Genomic DNA, 18,657 nt, shown 5'->3' with positions numbered 1-18,657 from the left:
ATGACAGCTTTAACCCTCAAAAATCTTCTTTTGTGCTACAATTGTTATTGTTCTCTGAATTTGATTACTGTTTTCCAGAGGTTTTTGTTAAAGTGGTTATTTTATGAAACATGCTAATAGAACAGTGGTTTACCTACAGCTAATTTTGAGCGATGATTAACAATTTCAGAAAAAAGTTGTTCTCTAATTTTGATACATATGAGAATGATAGGTTTTTATGATGACTTTGTCCTTTGTTCAGACTTTCAGACTGCAGTATAACAGAGGAAGGATACACTGCTCTGGCTGAAGCTCTGAAATCATCTCACCTGATAGAGCTGGATCTCAGAGGGAACGACCCTGGAGCATCAGGAGTGAAGCTGCTCACTGATTTACTACAGGATCCAGACTGTACACTGAACACACTGAGGTGAAGAAATAATAACAATTATGTTTATTATAATTTTGTGAAGAAAATGCAAGAAAATATGGAAATATTTTATGAATGTACTTGCAATTAAATGTGAAATAGTTTATGTTTATGATTTAGGTATTCAGCAAGTACATGTGTGGTAGATATGATCTGCCTTGTTTCTTTTGGCTCATAGAACACTAATATTAAGGATGCACCAGAGAATCCAGTTGCAGATTTATTAAGGACAGCAGGAAAAACTTTTGGTCAAAGTCAAAAGCACAGGACAAAAATACTGAAAAGCAAAAAAGGCAGAAAAATCCAAAACAGCGAGAAAGATCAAGGTCAGAATATCAGGCAGGGTCAACACGGTAATCCAAATCAGAGGCTAGGCTAAATCATAGGTCAGAAAAACAGTCAAGATCATACACAGAAATACACAATCGCCAAACAAATGCTCAGTATGTCACGTGAAACGATACCTCACGAACAATGGAGTGTGCGTAAATGTCCGTGGGAAACTAGGAGGTGAATCACGTGATTAATTAAAACTCGGGAGAGAGCTCCCTCTCCTGTTCAGGGTTCTGGCGAGACGTGACAAATATAACACCAATGTTAATTATTTAGGGCACAATCTATGGTCAAATGGTTTTTTTAGACTTGGGACACTGGCATAAAATAGAATTATTACAGTTTTACTCAAAAATATTAAAATAAAATATTCAAAAATTGTAGATCATTACTTTTTTTCTAATAATCCTATTTGTATAATTATAGAGTCTGTGTTATTTTTTAGTAATTGATGGAATATGATAAATAAGATTATACTGTATATAGACTTCAATTATGGCTCTTCAGGATCTCACAACAAATACTGATGTGGTCGGAGCACAATTTGACTTGTACGTGTAATTGTGTTGTTCTCTGCAGTCTGTTAAGTCCTGAGGCAGAGGAAGCCTGTTCTGCTTTAACTGAAGTTCTGGGTACAAACCCGGTACTGCAGAGAGAACTGGATCTGAGTGGGAAAATATCTGGAGACTCAGGAGTGAAGCAGCTCTCTGTTCTACTGAAGGATCCACACTGCAGACCTCAGAGACTCAGGTGTGTGGTCTGATTTCTGCATTTAATCTTCCTGGTTCTTGGTTTGATCCTGAACTCAGGGGACTGGCAGTGTGGAGTATCACATGCTCTTCCTATGGGTTTCCTCAAGGTTCTCCAGTTTCCTCCCACCTCCTGGTGCTAAATGGTCCCTAGGTGTGAATGAGTGTGTGAATGATTGTCATGAACAGGATTCAGTGTAATATTCCTCATGTCCAGTATTCCCCCACCACACTATTAAAGATGAAAGAATGAATATTTTTCTCTGTTCAAAAAGTTTGTGATGGTTGGTTATCTGTACTCTGTTTGGAGATCTTATTCTCCGCTGTGTTCTCTGACTGCAGGCTGAATAAGAGCAGTATTACACACAGAGGCTGTACTGATCTGATATCAGCTCTTACTTCAAACCCTTCACACCTGATAGAACTGGACCTGAGTGAGAACACACTGGGAAATTCAGGAGGGATTCAGATCTCTACTCTACTAAAGAATTCATCCTGTAAACTCCAGAAGCTTCTGTAAGTTATTTAATATTATACAATATATAATATTTAAAATTACACAAAATATACGTAAAATGCACATAAAAAGTCACATAAAATTATACATTTGTATGTGATGAACATGATTAGTGTTGCCATCAGAGACATGAGAAAGTCAGTGTTGAAATACTGTATATGGTGATGTGGGACCAAGGTTGCTGAGGTGAGGGTAGAAAGATGTGTTTACCTGCTAGGAGGGTGCATGATACCATTGCTTGGGTACAAGCATTTCATGACAGGATGGACCAATGGATGTCTTTCCAAATCTGGGCCTCCAGGACTTCGCAGCAACCTGATGGCTGGGTTATATGTGTCCAGGTGATAAGTTTGCTCCTCAAGTTGGGGGGCAAATACATTTATCTGGTGAGCATGTGGTTGGGACTCATTGTACTGTATGCTTGTGCAGGCCATCTCTTTGTCAATGTCCCAAGTTATTGTTATTAAAAAGCTGGAGGGGGCAGTATGGGTCCTGGTCTTTGATCCTTGTTATCAGTAGGATTGAAGCGGGACAGAGAGTCAGCCTTGGTGTTCTTGGAGCCAGTTCCATCCAGTGATACCATTTCTCAGGTGTGAGCTTCAATGTCAGCAACTCTCAATTTCCTATGTTGTAGTTTATTTTGACTGGTGAAAGCTTCTCCTCAGATAAAAGGTCGCCAGATAGATCTTTGTTCTTGTTCTCCAAACTTTTACCTCTACTCCAGATTCCAGTTATACAATGAAAGTCTTGGATGGATCTGGGTGTTATAAGATGGAAGCAGTGATGTAGGCAGTCTAGAGCTTCTTGAAGGCTTTATTTGCTGCCATGTTCCATGCCATATACTATGATAAAAGTTGGCAAAACCCATGAATCTCCTTGACTGTTTTGAGAGTGGGTCATTCTGTGACCACATCTCATGGTCCATTACCACCCCTTGGGGGCAATGTTGTATCCAATGAAAGAGATGGTGAACACATGGAATTTACGTTTCTTATTCTTACCTTAGTGCTATTCATCTAGGAGAAGGCACAGGACTTGCTTAATGTGCTGGAAATGATCTTTCCTAAGTGGGTTAGTAGATTAATATTACCTGTATGAGATTACATGTAATCGGTGTACTAAATCACAAATTTTCTCAGCATTTCCAGCTTATGGTAAGTTCTATGAGGGAGTAGACCAATAGCTTTAGACTTGATAAAGACCTCTTGGAATTCATGCTGTGGGAATATCCATGGGGGACTGGGCTTCAGGACTCTCCACTATGGTTGATGCAGTGATGAGGTCAGGCAGTAATTGTTGTTTGAACAGGACAGCAAGTTTGTACAGGACATTTATGATTTCCTTGCGCTATCATGATATTTGAGGGTCATGAAGGTGCATCCAGGAGAACACAAGGATAGAAGGGTGCTTGTCAGTGACGGTATTGATGAATGAGATGTTCTTGCTGGAGAGCACAGACTTAAAGTAGGAGGGATTTGGAGCACAACATCATAGTTCTGTCTCCAATCGGCCCTTCATCAATGGCACAAATTTTTAAAGAATGCTGTAGTGTCTATGTGGATATTCTGAGCTTTATGATGGTATCATGTTCCAGCGTAAGTCAGCACTGAGAGATTTAAACATGGTCTGAGTCTTTTATCTGGACATTTAGTAGAAAGAACTGGAGAGACAGAAACTGAGAAGGACACATCATGGGGGAAAATGTATAGGTGGTGGTACTGTCAGAGTGTATGAGGAATGGGATGTACTGAGATTTTTGCATGAGCAGGGCACTGTGTCACAAACTGATAAGAATGAGCACAGCTTTTCCTTTATTCTTTTTTGATGTTCAGTTGGGATCGGTCTAGTTTGCTTAGTTGCCTTCAAACTTTGCATCTCACAACAGTGGGCCAAATGCTTATCCTGTTGTTTTAAAAATAACAGTTTCTCCTCTTTCTCCAGACTTTCAGACTGTAATATTAAAGAGGAAGGATACACTGCTCTGGCTGAAGCTCTGAAATCAAACCCTTCATCAGACCTCATAGAGCTGGACCTCAGAGGAAATGATCCTGAAGATTCAGGAATGAAGGAACTCAGGAATATTATAAATGATACAAAATGTAAATTGAAGACACTCTGGTGAGTTTTTTTTCCCAGAATGCGTAAAATCCAGCTTTAAAATTGAAACACTGATTGATTAGTAAGACTAGTCAGACTGCTTCATTTTCACTGTTTGCACCACTGCAGATCAATGAATTGCTGTATATATATTTAGTATTAGGTTTTCTCTGTTCTTTCTCTCTACAGGGTGTTGAAAAGTCCTGATGCACAGAAAGCTTCTGATCATCTGACTGAAGTTCTGGGTATAAACCCGATACTGCAGACGGATCTGAATCTGAGTGGGAAAATAAAAGGAGACTCAGGAGTAGAGCAGCTCTCTGTTTTACTGAAGGATCTACTGAAGGATCCACACTGCAGACCTGAAACACTTCAGTAAGGAACTGAATTCTATATTAATCTGTAAACTTCAATTACATATCTCTTCAAACACAGACAGTGGGATATGTTTTACCCATAAATCCACTGTTAACTGTAATTAATTGTGCTTTCAGGCTCAGTGAGTGTAATCTGACAGAGAAAGGATGTTCAGCTCTGCTCACAGCTCTCAGATCAGAACACTCCACCCTGAAGGAGCTGAATCTGAGTAAGAACAGGATTCAGGATTCAGGAGTGAAGCTGCTCTCTGAGGAACTGAAGAATAAACTCTGTAAACTGGACACTCTGAGGTAACGTCTAATTAATAGCCAAACCTTGGCAGTGTTAAACTCTGACTATATTCAGATCCCAGTACCAACTGTGGTTCCGTGTTCAAGGGAACTTTTTGAGGGAACTCCATTCCATTTGGCTGCATTCCAAGCACCTGTTGAGACAGTGCGTCAGCTTTGCTCATGGAGGTTTCAGGTTGAGTTAGTGGAAAAGAATAGAATAGCTTTATTGTCATTGTTACATGTAAAACGAAATTAAAAAATGCTAACCAGTCAGTGCATTACTCATTATATTCTAAAACTAAAAAAGGAGCATTAAAAACAAATGGGTATCTAAAATAAATAGTGTTCACATAAAGTAAGATTAGAAAAACACACCACCATATATTCAGTCACACATTGTTGCACAAGCAGCATGTTATGTTTTGGTTCTATTGAGTGTGGTTATTGCTGTGGAATAGAAGTTTCTAAATCTATTTGTCCTTGATTTTATTGATCTGTACTGTCTACCTGATGGCAGAAGTTCAAATAGATGGTGTCCAGGGTGTGAGGTGTCTGAGAACGAGGAATGGAACAAGAGATAGACAAGTCCCTTCTCTTGTCCACTCCGCTGAGTAATGCTTCAGCTCCCAGGAGCTCACTTTGCAATTTCTACTGACCCGAACGAGTAATTATTATCATTTGAATCAGACTCTGAGGAGCTTGATATGAGTGATGATGAGATGTCTGCCACTGAAATTCTAAAATATTCAGTGGCATTCATGCTGTTGACACTGAGCTTTATCCACACTTGTCTGGTTGTGTTATTTGTATCAGGCTGACTGCTAGTCAGAGCTCGTCTACAGTGAGGGGCTCATCAATGAGTTCTGAACTCCGCAAGCCCTCTGTGCCACAGAGCAGATGGCCTATGTTATCAGCTGTTCCATGGGTGCAGTGGTTGCCACTGAAAGGCAATATGACAGAGATAAAAAAAAAAGGGACAAAACCTTTCTTTTAAATGCCCCGATTTCTCCTAAAGGCCTATTCTTCTGGGGCTATCAACCAGTAGCCACCGGCCCCAGCCTGGCTTGCTCAGACAAGTCCAACCCTTGGGCATCTGGGCAGCTGGCCAGGGCTTAGGGTCAAGCCTGGGTCAGTCATCTCCACCAGCATTTCATTTCCTTCTCAGAGAACTGGGTTACACATGTAACCGGGTGTAGTTTCTTATCTTAGTCACCTCAAATATCAGTGCAGCAGACCTGAGCACACAGAGCGGTTTAAGTTAGCAGATTATTAGAATTATGAGCAGGTTATGAGCACATGATGGTGTGAAATGTATGACATAATGTGAGCAGGCCGAATAACTCTTATATATATTGTGTGTGTGTCCGGGGAGGGGGGGTGTAAGTGTAAGCTCAACAGGAGTTCACTATTAACAGCACATGGCAGCACCCAGCATAATGAAAGTAAAACATATTGTTCCCTGATTCATATATAACAAATACTGATAAAGTAGGTTATTATTTTCAGTATCAGTAATGGTATAAACAAAATATGTACCACAAAATATGTTCTAGTACTCTAGTAGTAGAAAATTGTATCAGTGAATCTCTAATACTGACCTAACCTGTTACCACAACTACAGTACCACAATGTTATGATTGTGATAATACAGTGAATAAACTCTGCATAGCTGTGATTTTTTCATTTATTTTTATCTTTGTGTTCACAAAGAATTCAGTGTTTCCTCTGACATTTTCTCCTTTCAGTCTCAGTGAGTGTAACCTGACAGAGAGAAGCTGCTCGGCTTTACACACAGTTCTCAGCTCAGAATCCTCCAAGCTGACTGAGGTGGATCTGAGCAGTAATCCTCTGGAGGACTCAGGAGTGAAGCTGCTTTGTGCTGGACTGAAGAGTCCAAACTGTGAACTGGAGAAACTCAGGTCAGTTCATCTCTCCTATTAGACTAGTAGACTTTGTCTGAAGGACTGCTCATTTATTATGTAACTAATACACAATGGATAAAGAGGAGTAGAGGAAAAAAACCCAAACCCAAAACAGGCAGGTCCTCAGTACTAGAACGATAGAACGATAGAACGATAGATAGATAGATAGATAGATAGATAGATAGATAGATAGATAGATAGATAGATAGATAGATAGATACTTTATTCATCCCAAAGGAAAATTTACACCAAAGGGAAATTTAAAATTGACTGGTATAACTGCATGAATGAGCATGTGTACAGGGAATTCCCAATAAGGTAGAGGATGAGTGTATGCTCTGACAAGTGGCCTTCACTAAAATATGGTGATACACCTCCAATGAAAAAACTAACAATATGTTTTATTATGTTTTTAGTACACTGAAATACAGAATTAGTGTAAGTCTGTTAGAATTTTTGCCCCTGTTTCTTTGTCTTAACTAAGTCTGCAGTCAGATGATTCAGTTTGTATGAAGACTTTGTCCTTTAGTCTTTCAGACTGCAGTATAACAGAGGAAGGATACACTGCTCTGGCTGAAGCTCTGAAATCATCTCACCTGATAGAGCTGGATCTCAGAGGGAATGACCCTGGAGCATCAGGAGTGAAGCTGCTCACTGATTTACTACAGGATCCAGACTGTAAACTGAACACACTGAGGTGAGGAAATTATACATAACTATTACAATTATTGTAAAAAAAAAAAAAATCATGGAATTATGTTTATGAATGTGTTTACAATTAACTAAAAAATATACTTGCAGTCTCTATTTCATTTGGTTTGCATGCACACAAAAAAACCCTGATTTTCACATTATTCGAAAGTCATAGCATACCTGTAATGTAGACAAATACATGGGTTTGAAATAAAAAGATGAATATGAGAAAGAGTTTAGTATCTCAGCTATTGTCTACTGGTACATACATTTAGATGTGTTTAACAGCATAAAACACAAACTTTTACATCAATATTTTTTCCACAACTCTCACAACGTTTCAGCTGCCATGTTGTTATCCTTGGCTGACACTTTAGGTGTCTGTCTCAGTACACCAGTATTCTTTTTCAGAACATTATATATTGTTGTACTGGCTATGCCAAATGTCTGTGCAATGCATTTGATTGATTTTTCAAAATGTTTGATTTTTCAAATGCTTTTCTTCCACAAACAGCTCTCTGATCATCATGTTGGATTATCCTTTTTAACAATAAATGCAGCATCAGAGGTGAAACTCAAATCAAGAGTAAATGTTCAGAGTTATTTATTGTTTAAACAATCACATGTTCTAATATTGTTGCTCAAAATAAAAATTGCTATGTTCCATGTTGTTTAACACGTCTACATATAAATACCAGGAAATACAAGCTGAAATTCTAAACTCTCTTCTGATGATAAACTTTTGATCTCAAACCCAAATGATTTCAGGCTGCAGGAAAAAGAAATGAATTGGACTTGCTATTAAACAATAGTTTAAGAGGAGACTGCAAAACATTCATTTATTTAATCGTTTAAGGCACACTCTACCTTCAGATAATTGTTGGATATTTATACCATTGCTATAACAATGAGTTATTTATTTTTTACTTTTCTTTTGCAGTAAACTCCAAGAGCTACTTCACTAATTCTCTAATCCATATTCCAGAGAAATAATGCATCAATCCACTAGGCTAATTCTGTATACCTATAGTAGTAATTGTTTTTTCTTCTTGGCAGTCTGTTGAAAAGTGCTGAGGCAGAGGAAACCTGTGCTTCTTTAACTGAAGTTCTGGGTAGAAACCCTTTACTGCAGAGAGAACTGGATCTGAGTGGGAAAATATCTGGAGACTCAGGAGTGAAGCAGCTGTCTGCTTTACTGAAGGATCCACACTGCAGACCTGAAACACTCAGGTTTGTGGTCTGATTTCTGCATCTAATCTTGTGTTCTTTGCCAGCAGTGTATAGTGTTCTCGCCTCACAGCTCCAGGGTTCCTTGATTGATCCTGACCTTAGGGGACTGTTTTAAATCTATCAGAATCAGGAGACAGGAGTATTGGAAACTTATTAAGTGTGAACAAAGGTGAAATAAATAAACAGAAGTGAAATGCAATGCAATGGTCTGCACATCAATGGTTTCTGTGTCTTAGGAGTATTTTTGGTATCTGATCTGATTTGGTCAGGTCTGCTCTGATGCATCTCCATAAACACACAGTTTAACTACAAACATCTTTGGGAACAAGTTCACAAAAAGCCTTTTTCAGGGCTTCTTTACACAACAAGGTCATAGTCATAGTCTCTAAATAAAATATGTTTGTGTCACAGAGTTATAATATACAAGTCATCATGATATTGGTTTGTGTAAAACTGAAATAACCATAATCATATAAATTAGGAAAACATCCCATAGATCTTACTCCTGAAAAAAGAGATGCATGAGCATGAGATCAAACAGATCATCTCATGAATACAAAGGTACAGTTGTTGTCCTGATCTGTGATGGTAGATTAGAAACTCAGTTTTTGGACCAAGCTCTTTGTCCACTGGTCAGTCTATGTCCCATACTTTATGTGCGGTCACAAGCTGTGAGTACTGATCCAAAGAACAAAGTCATGAGTACAGGGAGAAATGAGGTCCCACTCACTCTAAACATTGTATATGAGAGAGCATTGGAATGGGCTTCATGGATGACTCCCACTAGAGCTGTATCAGGCATGATCCACTGGAGTGATTAGACCTCACTGTTGGCTTGGGAAATTCTAGGGTTCTCCAATTAGAAACTAAAACCATCCATATGGCCAGGAATACTGAAATCTGGGTGAAAAAACTGCAAATGCAACTGACAAGGACTGATCACAGTACTTGGACACAGAAGTGTGGAATTTATTTATTTAAATGAATATGATGAAGGAACAAATCATAGACAGAAAAGCAGACACAAAAATGCACACCCATTAAACAACTTCAAACTTTAAGACTCCAAAAACATTCAGAGACTTAAAATATCAGAATCAGCAACACAACATAGCAAACAACTCTGAATTGTAATTTATTGTAATCTAGGCAAGACTTGGCCATGAAGTAACTGGAATCAAGTGTTTATAGTGTCTCTAAATGAGAAAGTGATATGAATTAGGTAAGCTCAATAGCCTTGACGTGGGTTAGTAATCAGGTGATGGGGAGCCTTGCTGTTGTGGAAATCATCAGATGGGCCTGTGACAACAGTGGCATTCATATTCAACTGAGGACATTTGATTTCATTATCTCAACTCACAGTTTTGCCTGTTTTAAATTCTATATAAAAATCAATTAAGAATTAAAATAAATGTTGATTAAAACAAACCAGAGTTTTAATTTGATTCAAGCAATATGTGGTTGAATTTATCTGAAATGTGGTGATTCATCTGTTTTTATTTTCTTTTTAGACTTGTTGAATGTGGTCTTACGGCAGGAAGCTGTATAACTGTGGTTGAAGTTCTCAGCTCACATCCCTGCTTTATAACTGAGTTGGACCTGAGTAACAACGACCTACAGAATACAGGTGTCATGGAAATATCTGAAGAACTGAAGATTCCACACTCTGATCTGAAAATATTAAGGTATGTTAATATTAACCTAAACTATATGGCCAAAAGCATGTGGATGGCTGACTATGACCCCCATATGTGGTTCCAAACTTTTGCCAAAATTTTACAAAGTCAGAAACACACAGTTGTTGAGACTGTATCTGTGTACTGTACCTTTACACTTGTCCTTTACAGGAACAAAAAGTCCAAATGCTGTTCCAGCATGACAGTGTCCCTGTGTATAAAGCAGCTCCATGAAGACATTATGTGTTAAGTTTGGAGTGGAAGAACATGAGTGTCCAGCACAGAGCCCTGACCCCAACCCCAGTGGTTTTACTAGTCAAAGCTCTTTTAACTGAAGTTATCTTTAGAAGATTTTATTTAAATACATTTCATTAATTACAGATTCCACAGTCATACAATAAGTCATAGCCTGAGATATAAACAGACCTTGATTCAATTATTGACCTTACCATTCATCTAGACCAACTGCTTCAGAGCAGCTGGCCACTACGGTAGACCAAGATGCTAGTAGCACTCACTGAACACATGTAATTGAGCCATACCTGCCCCAACGAGGAGGAATGGGAGAAATGCCACAGAGTGACAGTGTTTCTACTGTGGGCAGCCTAATCAGTTTCACAGAAAGTGTCCGCTCCACACTCAGCCCATTGTATTAGTAGTCTAGACAGACATGTCCACATTCTCCACCAATATATAAGGGAAAATTATCTGATCAGCACACAGCGGGAAATTTTGTAAACTTGGTATTTCCACAGCTGATTAACTATTTGCCAGTGACAAGTTGATCTTGGTATATTTATTAATTGTACATGGGATATTACGTCTGCTGTCACCATCAATAATATCCTATATATAGTGAAAACTCTACATTAAGAGCATAGTAATATTGACGGCTTAAGATAATAAATCCGTACACATGAAACACAAAACACTTTCTTTTAAAAACTAATGAGACCTATTCTTAATTTAACATATAAACATACACACACACACATATGCACACACCAAGGTCAACAAAGGAGGGTTTTAAACAGAGGATGAAATGAAATGACCTGAGCCAAAATCAACTGATCACTTGACGTTTGGGAAGCCAAACAGGATGGTGAATAAAGGTAAGTCATGCTGATTTGAGTCCCATAGGCAGGTTGTAGATGAGCACTTGAGGAGTGAAGAGGTAGCAGAGTCAGGGCCTTTGTGTGAACCAGCCTTGATGTGGATGATTTATTGGCTTGGATTGTTTTGACTCTTCTGGACTCGACTTTACTTTGGATGTCATAGAGTGTTAACCCTTTCTGGATAGGTCAACCCCAAAATGTTTCCTCAAATCAAACATTGGTGGGGTGTAAGCCATATTCTCAGTTATGTTCATTCAAAATTTTCCTTAAGGTTCAGTTACAGCTAGGATTTTGTCACCTGTATGTAATAACCATAAAGTTTTCCAAACTATTGTTCTATTAGGAGCTGTAAGGTAACCTGGTGTATTTCTTAAAAGATGGGCTCTGTCGTATGTATAAATGGTGGCATAAACGGAGCATGGAGAACTTTGTGTGCCTTTGTGTGTCGTAGGTTATAAGCTCTATGGATAAGGAGCCTTGGATGCTATCTCTTGGGCCTGCCATCTGTTCTTGGCCACTTCCCTAAATCAGTAGGTTTGTCAAAGATTTTCTTGGGCCAAGATGGTCATCCCTTGGTAGAGGTGCTCTCACACTCACCCTGTTGTTTACAGGACACCTAAAATTAGGCACAACACAAATCAGCAGAAAATAACAGGCTCCACAGGGTCTGCGAGAGAGGATCCATAGTTTTATTGCCCCTTTTGCCAAACATTGAGAGCTTTGTCCCTGGAATGGTGTTCTTTATTTTTACTTGTGTGCTCAGGATCATGCTGACCATGCTGCCATTGCAACATCCACTCTGTATCTATGCTATTGACCAGGCACCCATCATCAATAGCCATCATCATTACCCACTGTATCCAACCTCTTTACCCCAAGTCAGCATGTTAAATCAGGAAGTGATGATCTTTCACATCACATCTACATGACCCCTGGATCTCCTGGGCAGATACAGAAATCACTTAATAGTCCACATATTGTCACCATCACTGCTTTCAGGTGCATCGTCTGATCATTAGTTCTACTACAGTGGAAAGCAGCAAAAGAATGTCACTGCTGGGCGTTCCCCAGACTATCAGGATCTTAGTGAAATGTTCAACAAAACTAAAGCCAGTGAATTACATCCTCACTGCAAGTATGACTGTGCAATAGAGCTCCTGCCCAGAACAACTTAATCATGAATTCATATCTATCCTCTTTTTCAGTGAGCATCAAGCCATGGATGAATATATTCATAAAACTTTGCAACAAGTTTACATTCAGTTCAATTCATTTAATTTTATTTGTATAGCTTTTTAACAATAGACAAGTTTAAAATAAAAAATTATATTCATCCCCAATGAAAAAGAGAGGCAGAGGTGGCAAGGAAACACTATGATTATAAATAATTTCCTGTAACTGTTTATAGGCAAGTGTAATTGTGTAACCAGGATCTGAGCAATTTATAAGTGTCAGTGTAATTTCTGAATTCCTTTTAGATTAAACATAAATTCCATTTGTCTCTAAATTACATTCTAAATTACATTCATCACTCTATCACCTGCTTTAGCTGAAGGTTCAGGGAGTAACCCAAACTTCACTCAGTAGTTTTCTTGCTAAACAGAATTTTGACAATTGTTAGCCAAGTTTCTCCCACTATATATATATATATATATATATATATATATATATATATATATATATATATATATATATATATATATATATATATATATATATATATATATATATATATCCATTCCCATCAACAATTTATCCGTATTCCATACATTGAAACTATGTTTATCCTGGAACACAGTGCTGAATGAGAACAACAAAGAGCTACATTAAACAACATAGAGCTACAGTTAGCCTAGCAGCATAAAATACATAGTGTGCAACCTAGTGCAAACAGTGCAAGACAAGGGCAGTGCAGACAGACAATACAATACATTACAGGACAAATACACAAAATAGTGCTGACCAGTATACAGACTGTATAGACATTGTGCAAAAAAATGATCTATAAACATACCTACACATGTGATAGCATCAATGTAAACATATCTGCTCATGTGATAGCAGCAGTTTTTAGCAGAATAAAAGTGAGCTGTTGAATAAATAGCATTAAATTTAAGGCCCAGAAAATCAGTGTTTATATTGGTGATGCTGTGAACATAGGTGTATACTGAATATGTGTGTGTTTGTGTGCCAGTTCAGTTCTGGGTGTTGAGAAGTCCGGTGGCTTGGGGAAAGAAACTGTTATACAGTCTGATTGTGAGGGCCCAAAATGCTTCGGTACCTTTTCCAGCTGGCCGGAGGATGAAGAATATGTTTAAGGGGTGTGTGGGGACATCCACAATGTTTCTGGCTTTGCAGATGCAGCTTGTGGTGTATGTATGTTATAGAGGGAAGAGAGACTCAGAGTAGAATAGAAGAAAAGGGAAGATAGATTTGGTGTAAAAGTAGAGACACTGCTGAGCTTTCTTAGTGATGGAGCTAATGCTGAGTGACCATGTGAGGTTGTCTGCTAGGTGAACACCAATGATTTTGGTGCTCTTGAGTTTAACAACGGCCAAATTGTGCTGGCCCAGAGTATCTCCAAAACTACAGCTCTTATGGGGTCTTCCTGGTCTTCAGTGGTCAGTATCTATCAAAAGGGGTCCAAGTAGCAGTTCACAGTGGTGAACCGGAGACAGGGTCATGGGCAGCCATGCCTCATTAATGCACATGGGGAACGAAAGGCTGGCCCGTATGATCCAACAGACGAGCTACTGTTGCTCAAATTGCTGAAGAAGTTAATGCTGGTTCTGATAGAAAGGTGTCAGAATACACAGCGCATCACAGTTTGGTGCACGGCATAGCCACAGACCAGTCAGGGTGCCCATGCTGACCCCTGTGCATCACCAAATGCACCAACAATGGACATGTGAGCATCAGAACTGGACTATGGAGCAGTGGAAAAAGGTGACCTGGTCTGATGAATCACATTTTCTTTTAAATCATGTGGATGGCCTTACCAGGAAAACACATGCCACCAGGTTGCACTATGGGAAGAAGGCAAGCCAGCGGAGACAGTTTCATGCTTTGGCCAATGTTCTGCTGGGAAACCTTGGGTCCTGCCATCCATGTAGATGTTACTTTGACACGTAACACCTACCTAAGCATTGCTGCAGACCATGTACACCCTTTCATGGAAACAGTATTTCCTGAAGGCTGTGGCCTCTTTCAGCAGGATAATGCACCATGCCATAAAGCAAAAATGGTTCAGGAATGGTTTGATGACCACAACAACACATTTGAGGTGTTGACTTAACCTCTAAGTTCCCCAGATCTCAATCCGAGCATCTGTGTAATGTGCTGGACAAACAAGTCTGATCCATGGAGGCCCCACCTCACAACTTAGAGGATGTAAAGGATCTGCTGCTAACATCTTGGTGGAGTCCATGCCTCGACAGGTCAGGGCTGTTTTAGCAGCAAAAGGTGGACTACCACAGTATTAGGTGGGTGGTCATAATGTTATGGCTGATCTGTGTGTGTGTGTGTGTGTATACAGTGTATCCAGCACTCTAGTATCCAGTGCTTCACTTTTTCCACATTTTATGTTACAGCCTTACTCCAAAATGAATTAAATTCATTATTTTCCTAAAAAATTCTACAAACAATACCCCATAATGACAGCATCAAAGAAGTTTGTTTGAAATCTTTGTTAAAAATAATTTTGAAAAAAATCACATGTACATTATCCATTAATTAAGTAATTATTTACATTCAGCACAGACAAGATCACACAATTAACTTACTACGTACCTGTATGAAAAGGTATGAGGGAGAAAGGGCTGAGGGAGAAACTCCCCACGCATCGCCCCAACCATTAATATACCATTATACCTTCTAGTTACCCACACCTGAAGCTCATTACACCAGCTATACCCCTTCCATATATACTGTATATATACACATACACCATGTCTTTACCATTGTAAAATAGTTCATAAATATATTGATCTTATAGATCCTACTTATAATAACTACTGCACCCTGTGTATAAATCTTCCACTGCCCCTGTATATCACCCCCATTCCTGTATATCTATCAGTAATTTATTGTAAATATACCACTATGTACTTCTGGTTAGATGTGAACTACATTTCATTGGCTTTGTCCATTTACTTTGCACAATGCAATAAAGTTAAATCTAATTGAATCCAATCTAATCTACTCCTCCAAGATGATGGAATCACCATTGGTTGCAGCCTCCCTGAACATGTGCCAGTCAGTGCACTCAAAACCAAAGGACAGGGACGGCTGCTTCTGGCCAGATTTTCACCTGCTTCAGAATTGGTTTTACATCAACTAACAAGTGGTCTGTATGCTGGAATTAGCATAATAGAGATGTGGTCTGAGTAGCCGAGGTGGGGGTGGGGCTCCGCATGGTACACTCTGGAGATGTTTCTGTAATCTGCAATTAAGGTTTTCATTTGACTTGTTCTCATAGACAGTTGAGTGTTTAACCTTTCTCATTATAAATTTTCATTAATCTGCTTCGTGATAAATGTTCATTTTGCCCTGATCTTTATATAAAATAAAATTGCTTCATAAACACATCAGATTATTTTATTTTATTTTTATTTAGTTGACCTCTGTAGATTATCATTAAAAATGCATGTTGAAAAATGTCACAAATTGCAATTCTATATTGCTTCCTTATGTGCCCACTGGAGTGATCAGATTAATTCTTTATTATCAAATTAATTCTTTGTTATTTATGATGATGTTCAGGCTTTCAGACTGCAGTATAACAGAGGAAGGATACACTGCTCTGGCCAAAGCTCTGAAATCAAATCCAACATCTCAGCTGATAGAGCTGGATCTTAAAGGGAACGATCCTGGAGCATCAGGAGTGAAGCAGCTCATGGATTTCATGAATGATCCAAAACGTAAACTGAAGACACTGAGGTGAGGTTTTAAAAAGTTCCTTTGAACAATTTGGATTAATGATAATTTACTACAATTTACGATTTACTGCATTTGACTACAATTTCTGCAATTGACTTGTGCAAATTATTATTATTATTATTATTATTATTATTATTATTATTATTATTACAGGTTGTTGAAAATCTCTGCTGCACAGGAGGCCTGTACTTGGCTAAATTCAGTTGTAGGTAAAAACTCTTTACTAATAAAAGAGCTGGATCTGAGCAGGAAGAGAACAGGAGACTCAGGAGTGGAGAAGCTCTCAGCTCTGATGAAAGACTCACACTGTAAATTACAGAAAATAAAGTAAGTGTTAGGATTTAGGTTCCATCACCAGCTGCATGTTCTTTCCAGCAAAATGTTTTCCAGTGCCATGTACTGTAAAATAAATGAATGTTAGCTTGTAAACATTACAGCCAAAAGTACTATAATAATATATAGAAATATAATATTATTATATTATATATAAATATAATCAACTTATTTCTAAATCATGAACATAAATGTGGAATTGGCTCAAATTTGCTGCAATAACAAGAAAACTGTTTGGAACTTGTGGGTGGAGCAACTAATGATGTTTTAGGTACATGTATAAACACTCATCCTGAGGTTGTGTGTCTTCAGACATTTCACAGCCAAGCTGTTATTGCTCCAAAACTGATCAACTTTATTATAACAGCATGGTACAGTTCTTAAAGTTGGTAACTCAGGTGACCTTGTGTAGGGCAGGTTCTGCACCATAACAGAGATGCAGGTGAAAGTTCCTGAGGTTTAAGTAAGGATTTCTCCAATTCCTAAGGTGTAACTTGGGGATTATCAGAACTTCAGCCATAGTGGCTGTTTCCTGGCACTCTGAACAGCCTATTGGGGTCTTGAGTATATTTACTTAAATTCGATTAAGGACAAAAATTCAGTTAGTCAAAAATAATCATTAGCAATTAGCTTTATTTAAAAGTGCAGTACTACATAAAGAGAGCACTTTCATTTTCTCCTTTCAGTCTCAGTGAGTGTAACCTGACAGAGAGAAGCTGCTGGGCTTTACACACAGTTCTCAGCTCAGAATCCTCCAAGCTGACTGAGGTGGATCTGAGCAGTAATCCTCTGGAGGACTCAGGAGTGAAGCTGCTTTGTGCTGGACTGAAGAGTCCAAACTGTAAACTGGAGAAACTCAGGTCAGTTCATCTCTCCCACGGAGTAAACTTTCAATCTCAAAGATTGCTTAAAAATCTTCTTTACACCTCAAATGAACACCAATTTGTGTGCTGTTTGGAGTTTCAGGTTTATAGTTAGAGAGCTGGGTACAATCTATATGTTCCAGCATATTTTTCACATTATTTCTGATTTGCATCCATACTTGGGTTCTACTTGGGGTCTAATGAAACACATATAAACATCACATAATTATAAGCCGTACTACTTTATTATGCAGTGTGTATTTGATAGTTTTGATACACAGATATATAGAATAAAGCTTATATTAAGTGACATGCCATCATTTCAGCCCTGTTTACTATGAAACATTGTAAACTAACTGCTAGAAAATGTCAGATGGAAAGATTATATTTAAGGCTGTAAAGATTAATTAATGACAGACGTGTGTCCTCTTTAGTCTTTCAGACTGCAGTATAACAGAGGAAGGATACACTGCTCTGGCTGAAGCTCTGAAATCATCTCACCTGATAGAGCTGGATCTCAGAGGGAACGACCCTGGAGCATCAGGAGTGAAGCTGCTCACTGATTTACTACAGGATCCAGACTGTACACTGAAGACACTGAGGTGAACAGCTATTATTAAATCATTTCTAGAATAATTTATAATATACATATCAGGACATGACAACTTGTTATATATGTTACATATGTTATAGCTTATGGTCATATTTTACGTCCTCTTTTATAAATAATCTGTTATGGACTAAAGGGATAGATATTAGAGTTAAATGGACATATAAACATTTAGGATCTGATATACTGAAGGTTTGTTTACCTAAAACATGGACAAACCTGATAACACAATCAAAAAGATTTTCAAAATGATGTTGCAGTTCCAGAAAATAAATAGGAATCTTAAAGTCATGATGTAGTATTACTGTGGTAAAGTTAGTTTTGTATTTCAACTTTTTTGATGCCCCTCATCTGTCTAAACTCTCTGTTTAATAATACAGACATTTACAAAATTTAATTTGTTCTTTTTGGTAACTGTTGATTAATTTTAATCAACCCAGTGTGTGGAATTATCATGATCTGTCTATTGCTATAATTTAGTTGGCAGAAATGGAATGAACAGCAGGTTGACAATAAATTTTT

At 38.3% G+C, this 18,657-nt stretch overlaps 1 protein-coding gene across 1 annotated transcript in view; it reads left to right on the top strand.

Annotated features, from left to right (window-relative positions):
• The window catches only part of LOC131351769 (uncharacterized), a 277,436-nt gene that overhangs the window by 82,138 nt on the left and 176,641 nt on the right, over positions 1 to 18,657 (top strand). Inside the window, exons 15-27 of the mRNA XM_058387324.1 lie at positions 1,322 to 1,492; positions 1,834 to 2,007; positions 3,950 to 4,126; positions 4,295 to 4,480; positions 4,600 to 4,773; positions 6,501 to 6,674; positions 7,207 to 7,374; positions 8,427 to 8,600; positions 10,112 to 10,285; positions 16,153 to 16,329; positions 16,483 to 16,656; positions 17,349 to 17,522; positions 17,960 to 18,127. Coding sequence (XP_058243307.1) covers positions 1,322 to 1,492; positions 1,834 to 2,007; positions 3,950 to 4,126; positions 4,295 to 4,480; positions 4,600 to 4,773; positions 6,501 to 6,674; positions 7,207 to 7,374; positions 8,427 to 8,600; positions 10,112 to 10,285; positions 16,153 to 16,329; positions 16,483 to 16,656; positions 17,349 to 17,522; positions 17,960 to 18,127 — 2,265 coding nt within the window. The remainder of the gene's footprint in view (positions 1 to 1,321; positions 1,493 to 1,833; positions 2,008 to 3,949; positions 4,127 to 4,294; positions 4,481 to 4,599; positions 4,774 to 6,500; positions 6,675 to 7,206; positions 7,375 to 8,426; positions 8,601 to 10,111; positions 10,286 to 16,152; positions 16,330 to 16,482; positions 16,657 to 17,348; positions 17,523 to 17,959; positions 18,128 to 18,657) is intronic.

This window comes from Hemibagrus wyckioides, linkage group LG04, assembly GCF_019097595.1.
Source record: "Hemibagrus wyckioides isolate EC202008001 linkage group LG04, SWU_Hwy_1.0, whole genome shotgun sequence".
NCBI classification, from domain to species: Eukaryota; Metazoa; Chordata; class Actinopteri; order Siluriformes; family Bagridae; genus Hemibagrus; species Hemibagrus wyckioides.
Note: the sequence above shows the minus strand (reverse complement) of the source record. Positions and strands in the feature narration are given on the sequence as shown.